A 20,730-nucleotide genomic window follows, 5' to 3' on the forward strand; every position below is an offset into this window, starting at 1 on the left:
AGGCGTGGTGGAAAGTGTGCTGACCGGCTGCATCACGGTCTGGTACGGGGACACCAATACACCTGAGCGTAAAGCCCTGCAAAAGGGTAGTGGGCACAGCCCAGGACATCACAGGCAAAGCCCTCCCCACCATCGAGAACATTGACAGAGAACACTGCCATCAGAGAGCAGCAGCGAATATCAGAGACCCTCACCACCCAGCACACGCTCTGTTCTTGCCGCTGCCATCAGGAAAGAGGTATCGGTGCCACAAGACTCGCACCACCAGGTACAGGATCAGCAGCTCCCCTCCACCATCAGACTCCTCAACAACAAACTCAATCGGGGACTTATTTAAGGACTCTTACTTGTGCATTATTGATTTTTCTTTCTCTGTATTGTACAGTTTTGTTTCCATTTCTTAATTTGTTTACATGTGTACATTGCGTAGTTTTTTTTTGCACTACTAATAAGTGGTAATTCTGCCTGGCCCACAGGGAAAAGAATCTCAGGGTTGTATGTGATGTCATGTGCATCCTCTGACAATAAATCTGAACTCTGAATTGTACCGTGTCAGCAGAAGTCTCAATGTCATTATGTATGCCACCAGGCATGTGCCATTTTCTACTCAAATGAATAGGTGCTCCTCTCTAGGCATTGTGCTTCTTAAGCAAAGGGCGAGTTAATGAACTATCGTCTCCATCCCAGTGTCATGAAATAGTGTTTGCTTCCCACCAAAAACAAAGATCATGGAAAAGTAGATGCCTGCAGCCATGAAAAGGTACAGAGAGGTCAAGAGACAGTGTGCACAGTTCTGGTCACCACACCAGGTCATTGTGATGGCACTGCAGAGTGCAAAGGAGATTGGAGGGTGTTCCCAGATTTGGCTAGGCCAAAATAGAGTCAAGGGGCATGCTCATTTATTTGGGCCTCGTGGGCAGCACAGTTAGTGCAACACTATTACAGCACCAACGACCCAGGTTAGAATCTGGCGCTGTCTTCAGAGTTTGTACGTTCGCCCTGTGACCCGCGTGGATTATCCCATGGGTGCGCCGGTTTCCTCCCACCCTCCAAACACATGAGTGGTTTGTCGGTTAATGGGGTGTAATTGGGCGGTACGGGCTTGTGGGACAGGAAGGCCTGTTACTGTGCTGTATGTCCAAATGGGAAAGTTAGAGACTGTACACCATGACTAATGGCAGGCAGCACAATGCCAGGATTTGAGATTATTAAAAGAAAAGTCCTAAACAGGAGTAAAGTCATCAACTCGGAGAGGTGGGCAATGGAGGGTTGTTTTTAAAAAAAAAAAGCTGAAGGGTTTGAAGGATTCTGGAACTCACCACCCAAAAGTTAACTTTTTGTGCCACAGTTCTCTCTGATGGTGGCTGGAGGCAATCTGATACAAGGTTCATGTTCAATGCCTCTTGCATTCGAGGAAACAAACCCTTAGAGGTCTGACTTGCTGCAGTATCAACCACATTAGCCCCTTTCGCACCGCCGATTACATCAGAGTTAACCCACCAATATCGCGGGTCAAATCGCGCAGTGTGAAATGACGTAACCAGGCAGGGCAAGTAGATTTCAATTCCAACACGTGGAGGGAGCAAGTGTCAGAGCCCGGCCGAGGTGTGAAAGCACAACCTGCATTGGAGATCAGGACCACCCCCCCCCCCACTTAAAATCAGGAGTTGCAGAATTACGTGCAAATAATGGTGTGGTGTGAAAGGCTCTCAGTGTCAGTTCGCCCTACAAATTTTCCTGTTTCCTTGGAGGGTTGGCAGTGAGAAATGGCTACTGTGTGCATGGAGGCAAGTGGCTCTTCATGAAACAGAGCATCAAATTGGTGCTGCGTATATAACTAGGGGAGTATTTAATAGCTAGGCACCTTGGGAAATTGTGAAAGTGAGAAATATATATTGAAAATTTAAGGAATTTCCCTTTTACAGTGCATCTTGCAATCACCAGATAGACAATGAATGTCAAAATCTAATCAAGAAAATTTCTTGAACTACACAGTGGGAGAGGGTGAACACACAGTGCCGTTGCAAATATGGGTAAAACAGAAACAAAAAACAATGTCCCTTCACGTCATTCCTGTTGGAAACCATTCTTTATAATCAAGAGAATTGCAAGTGTGGGAAAAATTAAAACTATGCTTTCATGCAGAACCAGCAGGAAAGGATCGCACGTGCCTTGTTGATGGAATATTTTGTCAAAGCCATAGATGCCGATTTGATCCAAGAATCTGGTGACACAAAACTTATCTCTGACATGTCCCCTCAACTTTCTAGCACTCATCTTAAACAGATGTCTTCCAGTATTTGCTATTGTCATCCCAGGAAAAGGTGCTAGCTGGGAAGATCAGCCATGATCTAAATGAATGGAGGTGATGGTTTGATGGGCTGAATGGCCTACTCCAGCACCTATTGTCACCCTAAGCCCATCAATCTTGTATAGCTCTATTAAGTCACTTCTCACCCCTCTTTGTTCCAAAGAGAAAAGCATCTAGCTCTATCAAACTTGCCTCACAAGACGTTTCCTCCAATCCAGGCAACATCCCAATATGTCTCCTTTGCATTCTCTCCAAAGGTACTTCATCCTTCCTGTAATGAGGCAAACAGAACTGAACACAATCTCCAAGTGTTGTCTCCCCACAGCTTTTAGAGGGCTGCAACATTACCTCATGGCTCTTGAACTGAAGCCCCCGACAACACAATCTGACCCAATTTTAAATACGTGACTCAGCCTAGAAAGGTAGGAATGTTTAGAGAAAAACAAACTACAAAAAAAACAAATTGCCAAATCAGATTTTGGGGGAAATTGTACCTGGAATTACTTGCATAAGAATCCAAAAATTGGAGATAATGGAGCTTGTGTGTGTGCAAAACAAAAGCCCATCTCATTTCCATCCATTGATTAAATGAATTGGGGGGTGGGGGTGGGGATAGAAAGTAAATTTCCTTCACAAATATGGCTGATCTAAATTTCACATGCTCAGTAAAACACTTGTGGTTGTAGTTATGTAATCAGATGACTCAACTTGGGAGGAATCAGGTGGTAACATGAAATACTTTCTTCCCACTGTGCTCAGGTAGTTTGACCCATAAGCGTTGATTGCGCCTTGCTTGTTTTTTTTGTTGTAAAATTAAAACCCCAAATCTCTGTGATCCACTATTTATTGCTGAAACTGGACAATTTCAATGTTTTCCATCTCATGAGAGGGCGTAGCGAGCCTAACAGATAGTCAGAAATCACACAATTAATAACAAGGCGCAATTGAGGCTGTGCAATTATTTTGGTTTCAAATGGACTGGCTTATTATTGATGCAGATCTGGTTTTGACTCTGCCCTCTGAATCTGAAATGAGCATCCATTTAACGAACATGGCTGTGATGAAAAGCTGACGGTTCCAAATGTTCAGACTATACACGTGGCCCAAGATCCCAGAACTTAGTATCTTAACTGCTGGAGCATGGTGCATTGAAGTACTTATTAAGTACCAAGATCAATATGAATACACAACATGCCCATCCGATCATGCTGTTGGCCACAACCTCTGGGCTACATTGCAAGGGACTTACAGGCTTAGGTCAAAAATACCTGTGAATGATTCTACTTGCCTATCGGTAAGGCAAAGAAAAAAAATGAACAACTTTTTAAACTCAGGTTTCCACAAGACTAATGGAAAGGAAAAGCTATTTGGACAAATCTAACAAGCCGTTGAGGTTGGAGGCATTATCCCAAATTCAGGAAAGGGAAGGAATGAGAGAATCTTTGTTTATATTTCTCTTTTGTGCATGCATTTTTTTTTAAAAAAATACAATTTACACAACTAAGTAGAACTTTTGCCTGACCCACAGGAAAAAGAATCTCCGTGTTTTATGTGATGTAACGTGTGCACTCTGACAATACATCGGAACTTGAATCATGAAGAAATGTACAAATTGGTGAGAGCCCAGATGAATTTTGGTACGTTTAGGCCAGTGGTTCTCAACCTTTTTCTTTCCACTCACAGACCACCTTAAGCAATCCCTATGCCATTGGTGCTCTGTGATTAGTAAGGGATTGCTTAAGGTGGGATGTGAGTAGGAAGGGAAGGTTGAAAATCACTCACTGCTCTAGACCCAATTGTACTGAAATATTTTGCTTGAGAAAAATTGTCGTTGGCCCATTTCCTTTGGAGTTCTGCAACCGTGCACATCACACGTCAATGAGGGACAATTAAAACAGTGGTTTTCAAACTTTTTCATTCCACCCACATCCCACCTTAAGCAATCCCCTACTAATCACAGAGCACCGATGGCATAGAGATTACTTAAAGTGGAATGTGAGTGGGAAGAAAAAAGCTGAGAACAATTCATTTAGGCCCTAGACCTTGCTGTGCTTTCTACACATCTGCATGCTAACTACACTGAACATGCTCCTCAAAACAATGGAAAGAATGAAACAATTCTAGGTGGCTCGCCAGTGGTTATACTTTGTAAGGTGTTTGAGGAGAGTCAGGACTTCACCAAAACTCTCGTAAACTTCTACAGGTGGACCGCGAGGAGCATGCTGGTCGGTTGCATCACTGTCTAGTACAGAGGCACCAATGCTCAGGACAAGAATAAACTCCAGAGGGTTGTTAACTCGGCCTGCAACATCACAGGCACCAGACTTCACACCAGCGAGGACATAGACATGAACCGGTGTCCTACAAAAGCAGTCTCTTGGGTGGGACAAAATGGCAGCAGTGGAAGAGTAGTGGGGTTAGAGAGCTCCCCGTAGTAAAAATTGGAAAAGAGAGGAAAGTACACAGATCTCTTCCACCCCACCCCCTCCACCCCCAGCAGAGATTGATTGGAGAGGGTTAGGATAGTTCAGAAAGCTGAGGAAAGACAGGGAACTGGGAAAGAAGTCGAAATCGGTTAGCAGTGAGAGCAAGAAGAACTCACCTCATGGCAAAGAGAAGGAGATCGAGGAGGGGCCTACCCGGAGGCAGAGAACAGTGGCAGCTGTGCCATCACCACCCAAGCAAGGGCCCCCCCCAACCAGGAACACACTGGAGGAGGTGAGCGAGACCCCAGGAGAGGACCACGATCGAGGCGGCGGGAGCACTGTCAGGCACAGGAAGTTCGGGGGCTCGAGATCAAATGAGTTAGGTCAGGATGGAGAGGGCGGCGATGTCAGTGACAACAGGAAGCTTGGAGCCTCAAGATGAGGGAAGCCAGGCCGAGAAGAAGAGGACAGAGATATCAGCGACAGCGGGAGGTGCGGAGGCTCGAGGAAGTCGGGCCGAGATGGAATTGGCGGAGGGAAGGATCCCACTGGCCAGGAGGAGAATGAAGAGAGCAGGGACTTACCCATTAAGTCTGTGCCAATTCATATAAAGATCTCATATAAACCAAAAGAAATAAATGATACATTTGGAAGGGTTTACAAGGAATTGTACAAACCAGATATGGGTGATCCAATTAAAATAGACAATTTCTTGCTTTCATTGAACTTACAAAATTAGGATCAGGAAGAGCAAGAGGGGCTAAATGCCCCTTTCTGTAAAGAAGATTGCAGGGACCCTCAGCTCTTTGCAAGCTGGAAAATCACCAGGAGAGGATGGTTTCCCTGCCATTTTTTTTTAATATATAGAGTTCAAATATCTTCTAATGCCTCTTCTTATGAAGATGGTGGATCAGGCAGCAGAGACATATACCCTCCCAGAATCTTTCTCAACAGCAATCATCACAGTGATACCTAAAAAAAGGCAGGGATCCATTGAGCCCCACCTCATATAGACCCATCTTATTATTAAATACAGATTATAAAATCTTTGCAAGAGCATTGGCTAATAGAGTGGCAGAATATTTGCCAAAATTAGCAAATCCAGATCAAGCTGGTTTTGTAGAAAGGAGGAAATCAGGAAACAATATAGCTAGAGTGCTTAATATAGTGCATCTGGCAGAGTTGGGGTTGGATCCAGGAGTGGCCATATCTCTGGATGTGGAGAAGGCCTTCGACAGACTGGAATGGTACTGGAGAAATTTGGATTGGGTCAAACATTAACTGGGTGAAGACACTTTACCATAAACCCCAAGCAAAAATTAATATAAATGGGCAGATATCCCTAGTATTTCCATTGAGCAGGTCCAGTTGGCAGGACTGTCCATTGTCCCTAGTGGTTCATACTGGCAATTGAGCCACTGGCAGAAGCCATTCGGTGGGATCCAGACATAAAGAGGTTCACGGTGGACCAGGTGGAACTCAAAATCAACCTTTTCACTGATAATGCTAATGTATTTAACAGACCCTGAGGGGTCATTGGCCAGGCTGAAGTTTACACTGGAGGATTATGGAAAGGTTTCTGTGTCCAAGGTAAATCTGGACAAAAGTGAAATTATGCCTTTGACGAATGGGGATTATAGACAATATCAACAGGGAAGTCAATTTAAATGACTGCAAGAAGGCATTAAATATTTAGGAATAAAATAGATAAAGATTTATGCAACTTATACAAACTAATGATCTCCCTTTGCTCCAGAAGATTGAAGAGGACCTTGCCAGATGGAGGACTCTGCCCATAACACTGGTGGGCAGAGTTAACGGTGTCAGAATGAAGGTGATGCCAAGGCCCCAGTATCTTTTTCAGTTGTTATCCATTTCATTGCCCCAAAGTGTCTTTAAGATGCTCAGTGAATGTGTCTGAAGGTTCCTGTGGAATGGTAAGGTACCTGGAATCTCCATGGAAAAGTTGACAATTTGGAGGGGTTAAAATTACTGGATTTTAAAATATTATTGGGCAGCCCAGGCAAGGTTTATCGTCTCAGTCTTTGAAGCACTCCCCCACCCCCGCCCCCCCCCCCCCACCCCAGACACAAATTGGACTACACGCAGTTGGCGAAAAGACAGCTGGAGATTTTATATACAAATGGGACACTGAACTAATTTCAAAGAAAAGAAATAACCCCACACTAAAGCATGTACCTTACATATGGCAAAGAATAAATCAATGTATTGGATGGAAGGTGGGGATATCTCCTAAAATGCCTTTGACCCAGAATAAGTTAATACCCATGACTCTGGGTAATGAGAACCTGGAGCCAGAAGGGGATCAGGTGCATCAAGGACTGTTACAAACAAAGGCAGCTTATGTCATTTGAGCAGATGAGGAACAAATATAGTTTGTCTAAAAGAATATTCTTCTGCTATCTGCAAACTGGATCTTTTTTTAAAAAAGGGAAAAATTAGGACCGTCTATGACCCTCCTTAGGTCTAGTAAGCTGGAGATTCTAATGTGGCAGGGGAACGTGTGTAAATTTATTTCTCGAATGTGAGGGCCTGAAGCCAGGCTTACACAGGTCAAGGGAAAGATGGAAGTCAGACTTGAACACAGCAATTAATAATGAGTGGTGGAAAGACCTGTGCTTGGACAATGTGACTGGAGTCACCAATGCCAAACAGAGGTTGGTAACAAATACAACTTTTGTATTTGTACAGCGCCAGCTGTACCTCATTCTTCAAAAATTACATAAATAGAAGCCAGAAATTTCAGAAATGTACTTTAGGTGTGGTGTGCACCTTGGAACCTTTGTCCACTCCACCTGGCTATGTACAAAGGTGAGATCTGTCTGGGAAGACCTGGGGGACATTCTGAAAAAAAATTATAAAAGTGGATTTTCCGCAAGATCTGGAGTTGAACCTTTTGGGAAATATTGGAAATGTGAGATTTAGACTCTCCCAATTCAGTTCTTGAAGGTCGCCTTGGCAGTAGCCAGGAAGTGTATAGTGGTTACGAGGAAGTCCGACTCCCAACTAATTATTACACGGTGGAAATGCAGAATTGCCATCCCTTGGAGAAAATCACTTCCAATCTAAGGGGGAAATGTAACGCATTTGTTAAAGTGTGGTAGCCCTATCTGAAATACATGGGCATGCAGATTGACTAGTTCCTCCTCCCTTCAAAATATGGACACTATAAAAATGTGTCCCAGCAGGGAAAGGAGTAGACGTGGCACAGGTGACGTGCATTTTTTTTTTAAAGTTTGTTTTTTTTTTTACTTCTTTCTTTTTATTCCTTACCTGTGTTATTTAGTGAGCAAGGTTTTTTTCCCCCTTAGGTTTCAGTGTGGGCTGTGAACCCCACTAGTATTTGTATAACCGGTATATGTTTGGGGGCAAGGGGGGGATAAATACAGACTTCAAACATTGTAGGAATGTTAGAAAAGATAGTATTGCTCATTAGAACTGCTTTAGGAGTCTATAAAAATCAAAATAGTTTTTTAAAAATTATCAAGATGGCTCAACTTGGCTGGAATTTTCAAGTAATTTAGATCAACAAAACTTTGGGCCAGCTTCCTGACTCCTTAATTACACATTAGCTGTTTATGAACATGGATGGCAAGAGACAGGATTAAGCTCGAGGGGAGAACCTGGAGGAGTCACGTGATGGAGTAGTGGCCGGACGGTGAACTCCAGCCCTTCTCCAGAAAAGTCGGAAAAAACAAAGGAAAACACAAAGGCACAGAAATAAAAATTAAAGAAAAGTGAGTATAAAGGTGGAAAGAAGATGGCGACGAAAAAAGAAAAATCGAAATCAACGGTAAGAAGAGAGGAAGAGAAGACAACGGAAGAAGAAGGAGAAGGCCTTACCTGTTCGAAGAGGCCCGCGGTGGAGAGAGAAACCCGCTCCCTCAGGTCGGTAGAAAGTGGACTACAAAAATGGCTCGCTGAGCCGAGTAAAAGTGCGCAACCGCGCATGCGCGAGGAGTCGCGCATGCGCGGTGCGCATGAAAAAAAACACACCGACGGGAGGGGTGACCAGCTGGGGAGTCGATCTCCACAGCCGGCAATGACAGCTGCAGAACACCTGCAGCAAGAGGAGAACACAGAAGACAACGAAAACAAGAAAGAGAAGAAAAGGGCAACAAAGAAACAACAGATGGCCAACCCAGAGGAAGAAGAAGAGGAAGAGGAAGAGTGCAGTGAAATAGAAGAAGAAGGGAAAGGCAAGATAAAGGATATACTTTCTCTTATTAAAGAATACATGGAGTCATTTAAAGAATGGCAAGCGCAAGAAATTAATGATTTAAGAAGAAGAATAAACAACACAGAAGAGAAAATGAATAAAATAGATATGACCTTAACAGAAATGGGAAAGAAAATGGACAAGATGGAAGAGCGGGAAGCAGCAGTAGAAATGGAGGTAGAGGACTTAAAAAAGAAATTAGAGGAATCTAATGAAAAAGTTATAGAGACACAAGAACTGTTAGCTCAGAAAATAGATATAATGGAAAATTATAACAGAAGAAATAACATAAAGATAGTGGGCCTTAAAGAAGATGAAGAAGGCAAGAATATGAGAGAGTTTATAAAAGATTGGATCCCCAGGATCCTAGGATGTCCAGAACTACAGCAAGAAATGGAAATAGAAAGGGCACATAGAGCATTGGCCTTTAAACCACAACCATAACAAAAACCAAGATCTATTTTAGTAAAATTCCTAAGATATACTACAAGAGGAAAGGTACTGGAGAAGACAATGGAAAAAGTAAGAGAGGGCAACAAGCCACTGGAGTACAAAGGGCAAAAAATCTTCATTTATCCAGATATAAGTTTTGAACTCCTGAAGAAGAGAAAGGAGTTCAATACAGCAAAGGTGATTTTATGGAAGAAAGGGTATAAATTTATACTAAAGCATCCAGCGGTATTGAAAATATTTATTCCAGGACAACAAAACAGACTATTCTCGGATCCAGAGGAAGCACGAAAATTTGCAGAACAATTACAAAATAGACTGAGGGATGAAGACGTGTAATGAGAGTACAAAAGACTGAGAACTAAAAAGACACATAAGTTTTGAACTCCTGAAGAAGAGAAAGGAGTTCAATACATCGAAAACGATCTTATGGGGAAAAAAAAACTATTCTCGGATCCAGAGGAAGTAAGGAAATTTGCAGAACAACTACAAAACAACCAGAGAGATGAAGACATGTAATAAGAGTAAAAATGACCACGATTTATATGTATGTGGGTAAAGAGGTATATGTGTGTATATGTATAATGTGCATACATGAATGTATCCGTATTTAGAGGAAAATATAGATAGTATAGACAAGAATTAATAAGGGAAGGAAATGGAATAGAGGGAATAATTCTCTTCTTCAGGAGTTCAAAACTTATGTGTCTTTTTAGTTCTCAGTCTTTTGTACTCTCATTACACGTCTTCATCCCTCAGTCTATTTTGTAATTGTTCTGCAAATTTTCGTGCTTCCTCTGGATCCGAGAATAGTCTGTTTTGTTGTCCTGGAATAAAAGAGTGACCTTTGTTACATATGAAAAGTGAAATCTTTTCTGGGGGGGGCTGGGTGGGGAGGAGTTGCGGTCACTGCAAAATCAGCTGACGCTTGCGAGTGAATTCGCAAATCCAAATGGAGAGGGGAGATGTGGTTGTCCGACAAGGGATAAAGGACAACTCAGGAGGGGAAGGGGAGATTGGGGCTAAAGAAGTTTTAAATAGGAGAATAAGGAAAATGTTTGATGTTTTAGGAATGTTGTCTTATAAAGGGTTTAAAACAAGAAAACAGAAATGGATAAGGAGGAAAGGTAATGATGGAGAAACGGAAAGGGAAGATAAACAAAGTATAAAATGGCTATGTTGAACTATATGACTTTAAATATTAATGGAATACATAACCAAATTAAAAGGAAGAAACTGCTAAATTTACTGAAAAAAGAAAAAATTGATATAGCATTTGTGGAAGAAACACACTTAACTGAATTGGAGCACAAGAAATTAAAGAGAGATTGGGTAGGACACGTAACAGCAGCATCGTATAATTCAAAAGCAAGAGGAGTAGCTATATTAATTAGTAAAAATGTGCCATTTAAAATAGAAGAGGAAATAATAGATCCAGCAGGGAGATATGTAATGATAAAATGTCAGATATATTCAGAGTTTTGGAATCTACTCAATGTATATTCACCTAACGAAGAAGATCAAAAGTTTATGCAAGATATCTTTTTGAAGGTAGCAGATACACAAGGGAACATATTAATAGGAGGGGATTTCAACCTGAATTTGGATTCAAATATGGATAAAACTGGGAAAAAAATTAACAGAAAGAACAAAGTAACCAAATTTATAATTAAATCAATGGAAGAAATGCAACTTTTGGATATATGGAGGAAACAACACCCAAAAGAAAAGGAATATTCATATTACTCGGCTAGACATAAAACATACTCAAGAATAGACCTATTTTTGTTATCAGCTAGTATGCAAGATAGAGTAAGAAAAACAGAATATAAAGCTAGAATACTATCGGACCATTCACCCTTAATATTGACAGTAAAGCTAGAGGACATCCCTCCAAGAATGTATAGATGGAGATTAAACCCCATGCTACTTAAAAGGCAGGATTTTAGAGAATTTATTGAAAAACAAATAAAAATGTATTTTGAAATAAATACGGAATCAGTGGAAGATAAGTTTATACTATGGGATGCAATGAAAGCATTCATTAGAGGGCAAATAATAAGTTATGTAACCAAGATGAAGAAGGACTATAATCAGGAAACAGAGCAGTTGGAAAGGGAAATAGTAAATATAGAAAAAGAATTAGCAATGAAGGAAGATACAACTAAAAGAAGAGAATTGGCGGATAAAAAAATAAAATATGAAACACTACAAACATATAAGGTGGAGAAGAATATAATGAAGACAAAACAGAAATATTATGAACTAGGTGAAAAAACGCACAAAATCCTAGCATGGCAGCTTAAGACAGAACAAGCTAAGAAAATGGTATTGGCATCAAGGAAAAAAGACAAACAAATTACATATAATCCAAAAGAGATCAAGGAAAACTTCAGAGAATTCTATGAACAATTATACCGAACTGAAAACGAAGGGAAAGAAGGGAAAATAGATGAATTTCTAACTAAAATTGAATTACCAAAACTACAAATAGAGGAACAAAATAAATTAACAGAGCCATTTGGAATAGTAGAAATACAAGAGATAATAAAAAAAATTACCAAATAATAAGACACCAGGAAAGGATGGATTCCCAATAGAATTCTACAAAACATTTAAAGACTTATTAATTCCGCCCCTCCTGGAAGTAATCAACCAGATTGATGAAACACAAAGCTTACCGAGGGGAGAACCTCCACCGTCACCAAGGCTGCCCACATGCACTCAGTTTTGGATTACATGGGGAAGGGGCACATGGACAACTGATCAAGGAGAAGCTGGGATGGCAGAGGAAAGTGGGGGGGGGGGGGGGGGGAGAAAGAGAGAACTATAAAAAAAAAAAGTTTTTCCCCAGAAGAAAAATGACCCGGTGACAAGAACATTATTTGAAGAATTATATTCCAATCCTTGTAATTATGATGGGAAGAATGTGGTGGAAGATGGAAAATCTCTCCATGTGGGTGGGAGGGGGAAGGTTGAGAACCAATTGTTACTGAAATATTTTGTTTGAGAAAAATTGTCATTGGCCCATCTCCTTTGGTGTTCTGAAACCATACACATAACGAGTCAATGAGGGACGATTAAAATAGTGGTTTTCAAACTTTTTCTTTCCACTCACATCCCACCTTAAGCAATCCCTTACTAATCACAGAGCACCGATGGCACAGAGATTACTTAAAGTGGGATGTGGGTGGAAAGAAAAAGGATGAGGACCACTGGCCTAAGCATTTGTTCAGAAATATTTCAACCATTCCAACTTGAAAGGACAAGAACAAAAAAAAGATCAACAAATGGAGAAAATCTGATAGACTTCAATGAAAATAATGTTGCACCAAGTATGACAAAATTATTTTGTTCAATTGATCCTTGAGAATTCATTTCAGAATTCTAGCCGAGTCATTATTTTCGATATTATAAAGAGAAGGTCATTGCAATGAAGTTCCATCACAATTACTTGTTGTGCCAAGTATCATTTCTCTTATTTAACAGAGCTGAGCTCATGGGAAATCATTGCTCTGTGCAGTATAATGATGAAGATGTTCTTTTCGAACATACAACACAGCTTTGCCCCATAATCTTCCAAGCCAATTACGATATTCCTTCTGAAGATTTGTTTTCAATAGACTGTTCAACTTATGAGCTGTCCAAACCCCAGTCAATGTACAATGCTGATTAACATTCCACTTGTCTTCAGCTCCTTGGATTTAACCCACAAAGGAAGACCACGTGCCATTAAATAAGTTTCTTCACCTCTGCTAAATTAAACAGAATCTACGGAAAACCTGCTTTTGTCCTAATTGTGGTCTCGTCACTCACGTCATCATTTCATCCTCTAGTGAAATACAAAACCTCCATCAGAGACTTTGGTGATTTGTCCTCTTTATCTCCTGTCATTTTATTACACTGAAACGTGGTCAGATAAATTCCGATTGGTCAAAATTTGCCACATCTTTGCAGTATTATTTTAAATGCATATCCAAAACACTTATAACAGTACAATATAGTGACCACACAATAACAAATTCCATTCATAACCTTATTTGAATATGACACATTGGATATATATTATTACATGATGAGCACGTGCTTGTATGAAGCAGTAAATTGCATGCAACCCAATTTTGCATTTAGTTTCCTGATCAAACAACAAGACTATGCAAAGTATAACACAGTACGTTCAAAATTGCCTGATTTTTCATCCACTGACACAAAAGAAAAGCACCGTGTAAAACACTAAAAAGGATATGAATGTATCAAAATTTTAATAGCGAATCTCCTCAGTGGATTCAAAGGGCCTAAAATGTACATGGCAGGTGTGGCACTAAATCGGAAGATTGCTTTTCCTCTGTTTAGTACTATAAAGGTCTGTGAGGAGAAAAGAGGAAACACTGTTACACAGATTGCAACCATAAGACAATCAATACATTGTCATGCAATAGATAAATGCAATTTCAATGGTCAGTTTGCAGAAGGCAGGAGAAAATATTTCTAATTGGTAGCGATATTTTCAATATTCTACAAACATTTTTCAAAAGGTAAGCAGTACTTAAATCAAGGAAAATGTCAAACTTGTATTGACACAGTACTACTTGGAAATGGCTTGCTATCAAATTCACTTGACTCAATGCTCAACAGCCAGGATCTCCAATGTGGACAGAAGGATATTGGTCCTCGACGGAAATGGTTACATGATTCTTGGTTCTTCAAAGATCGAAGGGGCTGAAGGGAGAAGCAGGAGGGGACACAACCCTGACAACATTTCAAACAAGTGCAGCTCACACGTAGAACAACTTAAAAGCAGAAAAAAAATATTCTCTTCATACCACAATTGTTTGTTCAACTGCAGATGTGAAACGTGCTTTGCCATTTCTGTTCAGAAATTTCACGACAGGTACCAAATAATTTATAATTGATGGAAAAAAAGAATCTCAGAGTTGGATGTGATGTCATGTCTGCACTCTGACAATAAATTTGAACAAACAGTATTTTTCCCTAATCTACCAAGTTCAAAAGTTTTGGATAAAGGTCTTTTAATTGTATTGATATTCTTCAGGAATACTAATGCCTTCATCTCCCTCCAACTGCCTTAGTCAAATCCCTTCGTTTCAACCACCCATCCATCTTCAATACACCCATTATTGGTCATCTGTTTGAATATTTTACACAATTGTGGTATCAAATGTGAACCTTGTTGATAAAGGCCTGCTGAATTCATGGGAATTAATGGTGATGGTATCGGTAAAGGTCACATTTCTATGTCAATGGGCCATCCATTGGAGATTTAACAGCTAACGAGTGATATTTCTGCGATGGAGCAGGATTACTTTCCACAGGCAAAATAACCAATGTTCAACTTCTAATGTTATGAGAGATCTGGGTGCATGAACTTGCACAGACGCATTGCAATTTTGCTCAAGTCAGGTTTTAGGTCAATTAGGCATAGCATGTTAGTGCTAGGGTGCATCAAATCTCAGTTGGAGACGTACATTCAGCACCAAAGCGGCACACCCAAACAGATCAAAATTATCTCAACCTGATGCAACCTTAACAGGCATTGCAGAGCAGAACAACGGCAGATCCAAGGACCGATGACTTGAATCACGGGGTATCTTTGCGCTGTGGAATGTACTGTACCCTCAATCAACTGCACTGAAACAGTGTAATTTGCTGCATCATTAACTTTTTTTTTTATTCATCAAAGATCCAGTACTTTGGCTCATATCCCAACATAGCAAGACATTTACAATGCTTACGTGTTAGAAACCATGCATCCATCGATGTTTTACTGTTTGAGTAAAATGGAATGGTTCGACACAAATCATATGAATTTTCAGGTATCGATTAAAAAAGGCCATTTGATAGTTATTGAAAGTGAAGCCTTAATCTGAAAACAGCCACGTTATCTGTTCAGCAGCCTTTATCATTTTTTTTTTAAAAAATCATCAAAATACTACAAACAATTGAAATAGTCCAACGCAATTACTTACATCTGTTGTGTGCATTGCTTTAGTTACCTTGAAATTCGTGGCTGTGGACCAAGGTAACCGCTCGTCAAACTTTGAGCTGGCCCATCCATTTTAGGGACTAGTCCCCTGTCCATTTTGAACCACAAATTAAAGAGCAAGAGTCTATTTCTTTCCACTGTTGAAAATTAGCGAACCATTTTTTTTTTGCATTTGCGCAGATGCAAGGAGACAATTCCACATTTGCACATCATATGAACTGGTATGCGCTTTGCTTTATTTGCTTTTGGAATGGACAGAAATGCTGATCGACTGGGATCGAGAAGCAGCATTGCTGACCCCTTTCATAGCCCCAATTGGCAATCGAGCACTGGTGAATATTACAGCAACTAGAACTGGGGAGGGGATTACCACCTAACTAATTACAATTTTTGAACGGTGTCTGGAAATTCTAAAGAATTATCACAATATCCAAATCTCTGAAGCCCAGTTTTGAGGACGTGGAAGGATGCACAGATGAAAGAACAAGAGTGGAGTGAGCTTTTGATGAACATTCCATCACATTGAAAGGGGGGAAAAAAAGTCCCATTTTTAGAAATCAAACTGGGTCATTTCAAACACAACCAATACAAAACACACTATGAATAGGTTAATGATTTTTATCAAATGAATTCCAATATGTAAAATTAGCCTCTGTAGTACAATTTCCACATTTTTACATTTTGCTGAGAAAATTTCTCAACTGAATAAAAAAAGTGGAAACTATACCCAGTATTCTGTTAACCAATTAAAAGACCAATATTAAGCATATCATGCAATATTGATACACAATCCTTCCAAGACAAAATACTTGTTGATTAAATCAGCAAACATCGTTTGGCCTAAATATCACTGAATCAAGATTCCAATTTTTTTTTCTCTCCAAGACCTTGACTCCACGAAAAACCACAGAAATGGACCATCGAGTCTTTTCTCTCTCTCCCCAGCTTCCAGCCTTCAAAATCCAAACCAAACAGGAGCCACAAATTTAGAACTACTCTCAACTTCCTCATCTCAACACTAGCACTTGATTTCACAAAAATAATTTGTACTTGAATTACGCCAACATGAAATCCGAATTTTGGTGGGCACGTGGGAAGAGGGTTTTGCATGAACAGTCAATGCACAACTTGGCACCATGCACACATCAATCGGATTTTCACAAATTATATCTTGCCAAAATTTAACAAATTATCTAACAGCAGCATAAAGAGATTTGCATTTATATACCACCTTTGCGCATGTGTCAGTGACACTGAATTGCATCAACTGGCATTCTGCAAGTAAATCCAGCAGCAATTTGCGCACAGCAAATCGGGCATTGCTTGGCGGCGTTCAGGAATAGCAGCCGACAAATCCCTCGCTCTTCAACATTCACCCAAACCACAAGTTGACAGGGGCTCCATTTAGCATTTCACCCAACCCATGGAATACTTGAATGCATCACTTGCTTGACACTGCATTACAAGGTTAATCTAGATAATGTGATCAAGTCCTGGAGAAACTGATTTAGTTTGGACACTACCAACCTTTGTTTGAATCAAAGTGGGAAAAAGGCCATTATATACAGGGAAACCACAATTAGATCTTTGACCTTTTGGGAGGTACCCTGTTCATTGCTTTATGAAGCCATACAATCCTGGATGACCCCAAGCTCGCTTCCCCAGTGTCTGTAAGAAATAATTCAGCAGAAAAGTTCTCACATTGCCCTCAGCACCATTTTGCTTCCCACTTCACAGCCACAACAAAAAGTCTGGACTATAGGAGTAGGATTAGGCTTGGCTGTGGCAATCTTTCATCAGGCTGCATTGCCTGCCACCTCTCCAGAACAATATTACAGACCAGGCAATGGGGGTGGGCCAGTTCCCAATGATCCCCTCCAGCAAACATCGGTGCCTTTGAAAGGGGGGACAAGAAGATTAGGTGCACAGAAAACCAAAAAAAAGCAAATAAATGGTAATCATTTAATGAGCATGCTCTCTCCATTTAATATGTAGGATTCAGTTTATACAGCATCAGTTCTAGAATCTGCCATTTTTTATTACAATTTCCTTTGAACCTTGCACTTACATAGTACAGAGCTACAGTGACTTACTCAACGCTTACCAATCTCCTTCTGGATCACTGCTGTGCACAAGGTTTATCTTCACAATTTCCCCTCCACATGTACATTTTTTTTTAAACAAAAACAAAGTTTTAAACTACAAGAAAATCAAATTCCCCGTAACTGACAAAGCCAATACCCAAAGCAACATTACCCTGAAATTTTTTAAATGGCCAGTTCACTCACTCATGGTAGAGATACCGCAGACTTCAAATAGACTTTCTCGTAGGTCCACTGAGCCCACCACTGTATGGCAAGCACCTCTAGATTATATAAAACAGTAGCAGAACACAAAACATTTGTGAGGGAGGAAAGAATAGGTAAAATAGGCAACATTCTAACTTTTACATGAACAGGAGTTACTCCCTATTGAATGAGCGCACCAGTGAAGTCGGCCGACACTTACCATCGAGGCCAAAACACAGACAGAGCAAAAATAGTTAAGGGAAGAACACGCAAGCAATCTTATCCAATGAACAAAAAATGCCAAGGATAGCATTGAGCCCTCAGCTAAAATTTTTCCCCATCAAAATCATCTAGTGAGCTGAAGATTCTATTCTGCAGGGACAGCAATGAAGAATGGAGGAGGAGCTTCATCGAGCACCTCGGCTCTGACCGCTGCAATAGCAGGCATGTCCCAGTGGTCGCCCACTTTAAGTCCATATCCCATTCCCTTGCTGACACGTCTGTCCATGGTCTGGAGGGAGAACAACTCATCTTCCATCTGGGCTCCCTCCATCCGTAAAGCATTAACATTGACTCTGATTTCCTTTAGCCACCAGTTTCTCCCCCCCCCCCCCCCATATGTCTCCTTTCCTGTAGCTCTGTCTCTCCCTCTTCCCTTTCCCTCTGTCTCCTTTACCCCAGCTCCATTTTCACAGAGCTGAACTCCCAGGCCTCTCCATTTCTCACTTTTCCTCTCTCCTGCTTTCTTCTCCATATCCAATTAACACCTTTTGTCTCTTGGTCTGTACTCCTCCCCCTGTCCTTTTTTTTATTGAAGTCCCTGCCGACTTTTTTTTACTCGACCCTGAAGAAAGGCTCAGCAGGCCAGAAACGTAAGTAATATATCTTTACCTCCTATGGACACTGCAAGGCCTGCTGAGTTCCTCCAGCTCTTCTGTGTTTTAAAGAATGAATGGGTTTCACACAAGGGTTTTTTTTTTGGCCCAACAAAAAGGCAAAGTCATGACTTAGTGTGTCAGAACACTACACAGTTTGTCAGAACACTACACAGTTTGTTCCACCCACACATCACTTGAACAGGTAGCACAGTTAGTTGTGGTTAGCCCAACACTGTTACAGCACCAGCAACTAGGGTTCGAATCCCATGCTGTCTGTAAAGAGTTTGTATGTTCCCCCTGTGTCTGTGAGAGTTCTCCCAGAGGCTCTGGTTTTCTCCCACTATTCAAAATGTACCAGGGGTGTGGGTTAATTGGGTGTAATTTTGCGGCACGGATTTAACTGGCCAGAATTGGTTTCTACCATGTTGTAAATAAAATTTAATTTAAAAAAAAAGGACAATTTTTAGGCATTTTGCATTAGAACTGTAGGAACATTTGTGGTCCAGAATTAAAAGAAAAAATCCAGTCAGAAAATTTATGTGGTTAAATCCTTGCCTCACTGAAGGACATTTGAATGTAGCTCTCAATTCCTACTCAAGAGTTTTTTTTGTCCTTCAATACACTGGCAAATTTTATAGAGAACATTTTCAAGATCCCTCACAGAGGTCTACAAAATGAAACACTTAAATGCTGACAACGACCAAACAAAACTTGGTCAAATAGTCCAAGCTTAGGGATCACTTTCAGCTTCAGAGTTGAGCCAAGGAATTCCATCCAGGGAGCCTTTACACCATTAGACATAAACAGCAATGATGGTAGAGGGAGGAACAAGATGGGGGCCAAGGAAGGAAGTAATCACTGGGGACCCTCAACTAGATTTCTGGATGGTGGGATCAGGTCATTCCCCAAACAATGCTCTTTCTGTGCTTTTTGCAGCTTTGGGGCAAGGAGGAGGAGTTAAATTGCACACTCCAGAGCACCAAATCGCAGGGCAATCATCGGAAAATGGGACCTCACTCCAGGAGTGGTGACCTGAAGCCTGCACACACACACGTCAAACATTTTCTGACATGTCCCATTTCAGCCACTGCTCTGCATTAAATCTATGATGTCACGCTGCCAAACTGAGCCCTAAATTCCACCTCAAGAAGGACGCCCCCACATGTATCCGTGTTCCACAGCGCCCAGCCATTTACCTCCTCCATTAATTTTCTGGCCTCATGATTCCTTGCACCTCTCCTGCCTTCATGACTTTCCCAATGTTATTTCATTTCATTTTTTTTATATATAAACAATCTTGGGAGCAAAAACCCTCTTCCCCCTCCTCACCAGTGATTTCTTTCTTTCTCTCCCTCCTTCCCTCTCTCATCATTCCCTAAACTTTGTACCTCCTTGCTCTCCTCTGTAAACTTGCACCAGAGCACCACCAATTCATTCTCCCACACAAAACATCTGGTCCCTCAGCACCCACACACAAGTTCTGGACCACATACCCATCCATAAATCTCACTGGGTCGGACCTCCTGAGTTCAGTCTTAGAAGAGGAAGATGAGCAGCACATTTTAAAAAGTGAAAACAACAATTGCAGCATCTGGTTTTTTGTGACAGAATTCAAAACCACAACTTTCAATGACTTGGGGTGACACCAAAATGGTCTCAGGATATCTGTACTATTCTAGCATGCCCTTTAAGGACATTAGATCTTCACAGCAGTGGGCTGCACAAAACATTGGGATATTTAACTCAAATTCCATTTAATAACAAACCCACTCCTGCGTTCTAACAAATTCTGATTGATACGTATTCAAACTTGCCATTCCCTTCTATGCCTTGATACCTGAGATTATTGCAAATGAATCATTCAGGTGGGAAATTGACAGCACCATCTAAGATTTGCAGAGGGAGCTCCAAATTGTTACCACCTTGCCTGGAGAATGATTTCCAGTCTTCATTAGTGACAGGCTCTTTCAGCTGTGCCTTGGCCTTTGACTCCCTAGCCACATGGAAATAGCTTCCCTCCATTCAACCCATCAGGCCCCTGTTATAGCTCAAATTTTACAATAAAAAAAAATCACTCTGCAACCAAATTTGGAAAAAAGACCTTTCAGGGAACACAATCTTACTTTGTGTAAT

At 40.9% G+C, this 20,730-nt stretch overlaps 1 protein-coding gene across 8 annotated transcripts in view; it reads right to left on the bottom strand.

Moving 5' to 3' along the window:
- Positions 1-20,730, bottom strand: part of LOC138747450 (sodium channel protein type 8 subunit alpha-like) — a 225,583-nt gene that overhangs the window by 161,517 nt on the left and 43,336 nt on the right. For all 8 annotated transcript variants that reach the window (XM_069906685.1, XM_069906684.1, XM_069906686.1 and 5 more), the window contains exon 2: positions 13,674-13,792. In XM_069906685.1, the coding sequence (XP_069762786.1) occupies positions 13,674-13,792 (119 nt within the window). The remainder of the gene's footprint in view (positions 1-13,673; positions 13,793-20,730) is intronic.

Source organism: Narcine bancroftii, chromosome 12 (genome assembly GCF_036971445.1).
Source record: "Narcine bancroftii isolate sNarBan1 chromosome 12, sNarBan1.hap1, whole genome shotgun sequence".
NCBI lineage: Eukaryota > Metazoa > Chordata > Chondrichthyes > Torpediniformes > Narcinidae > Narcine > Narcine bancroftii.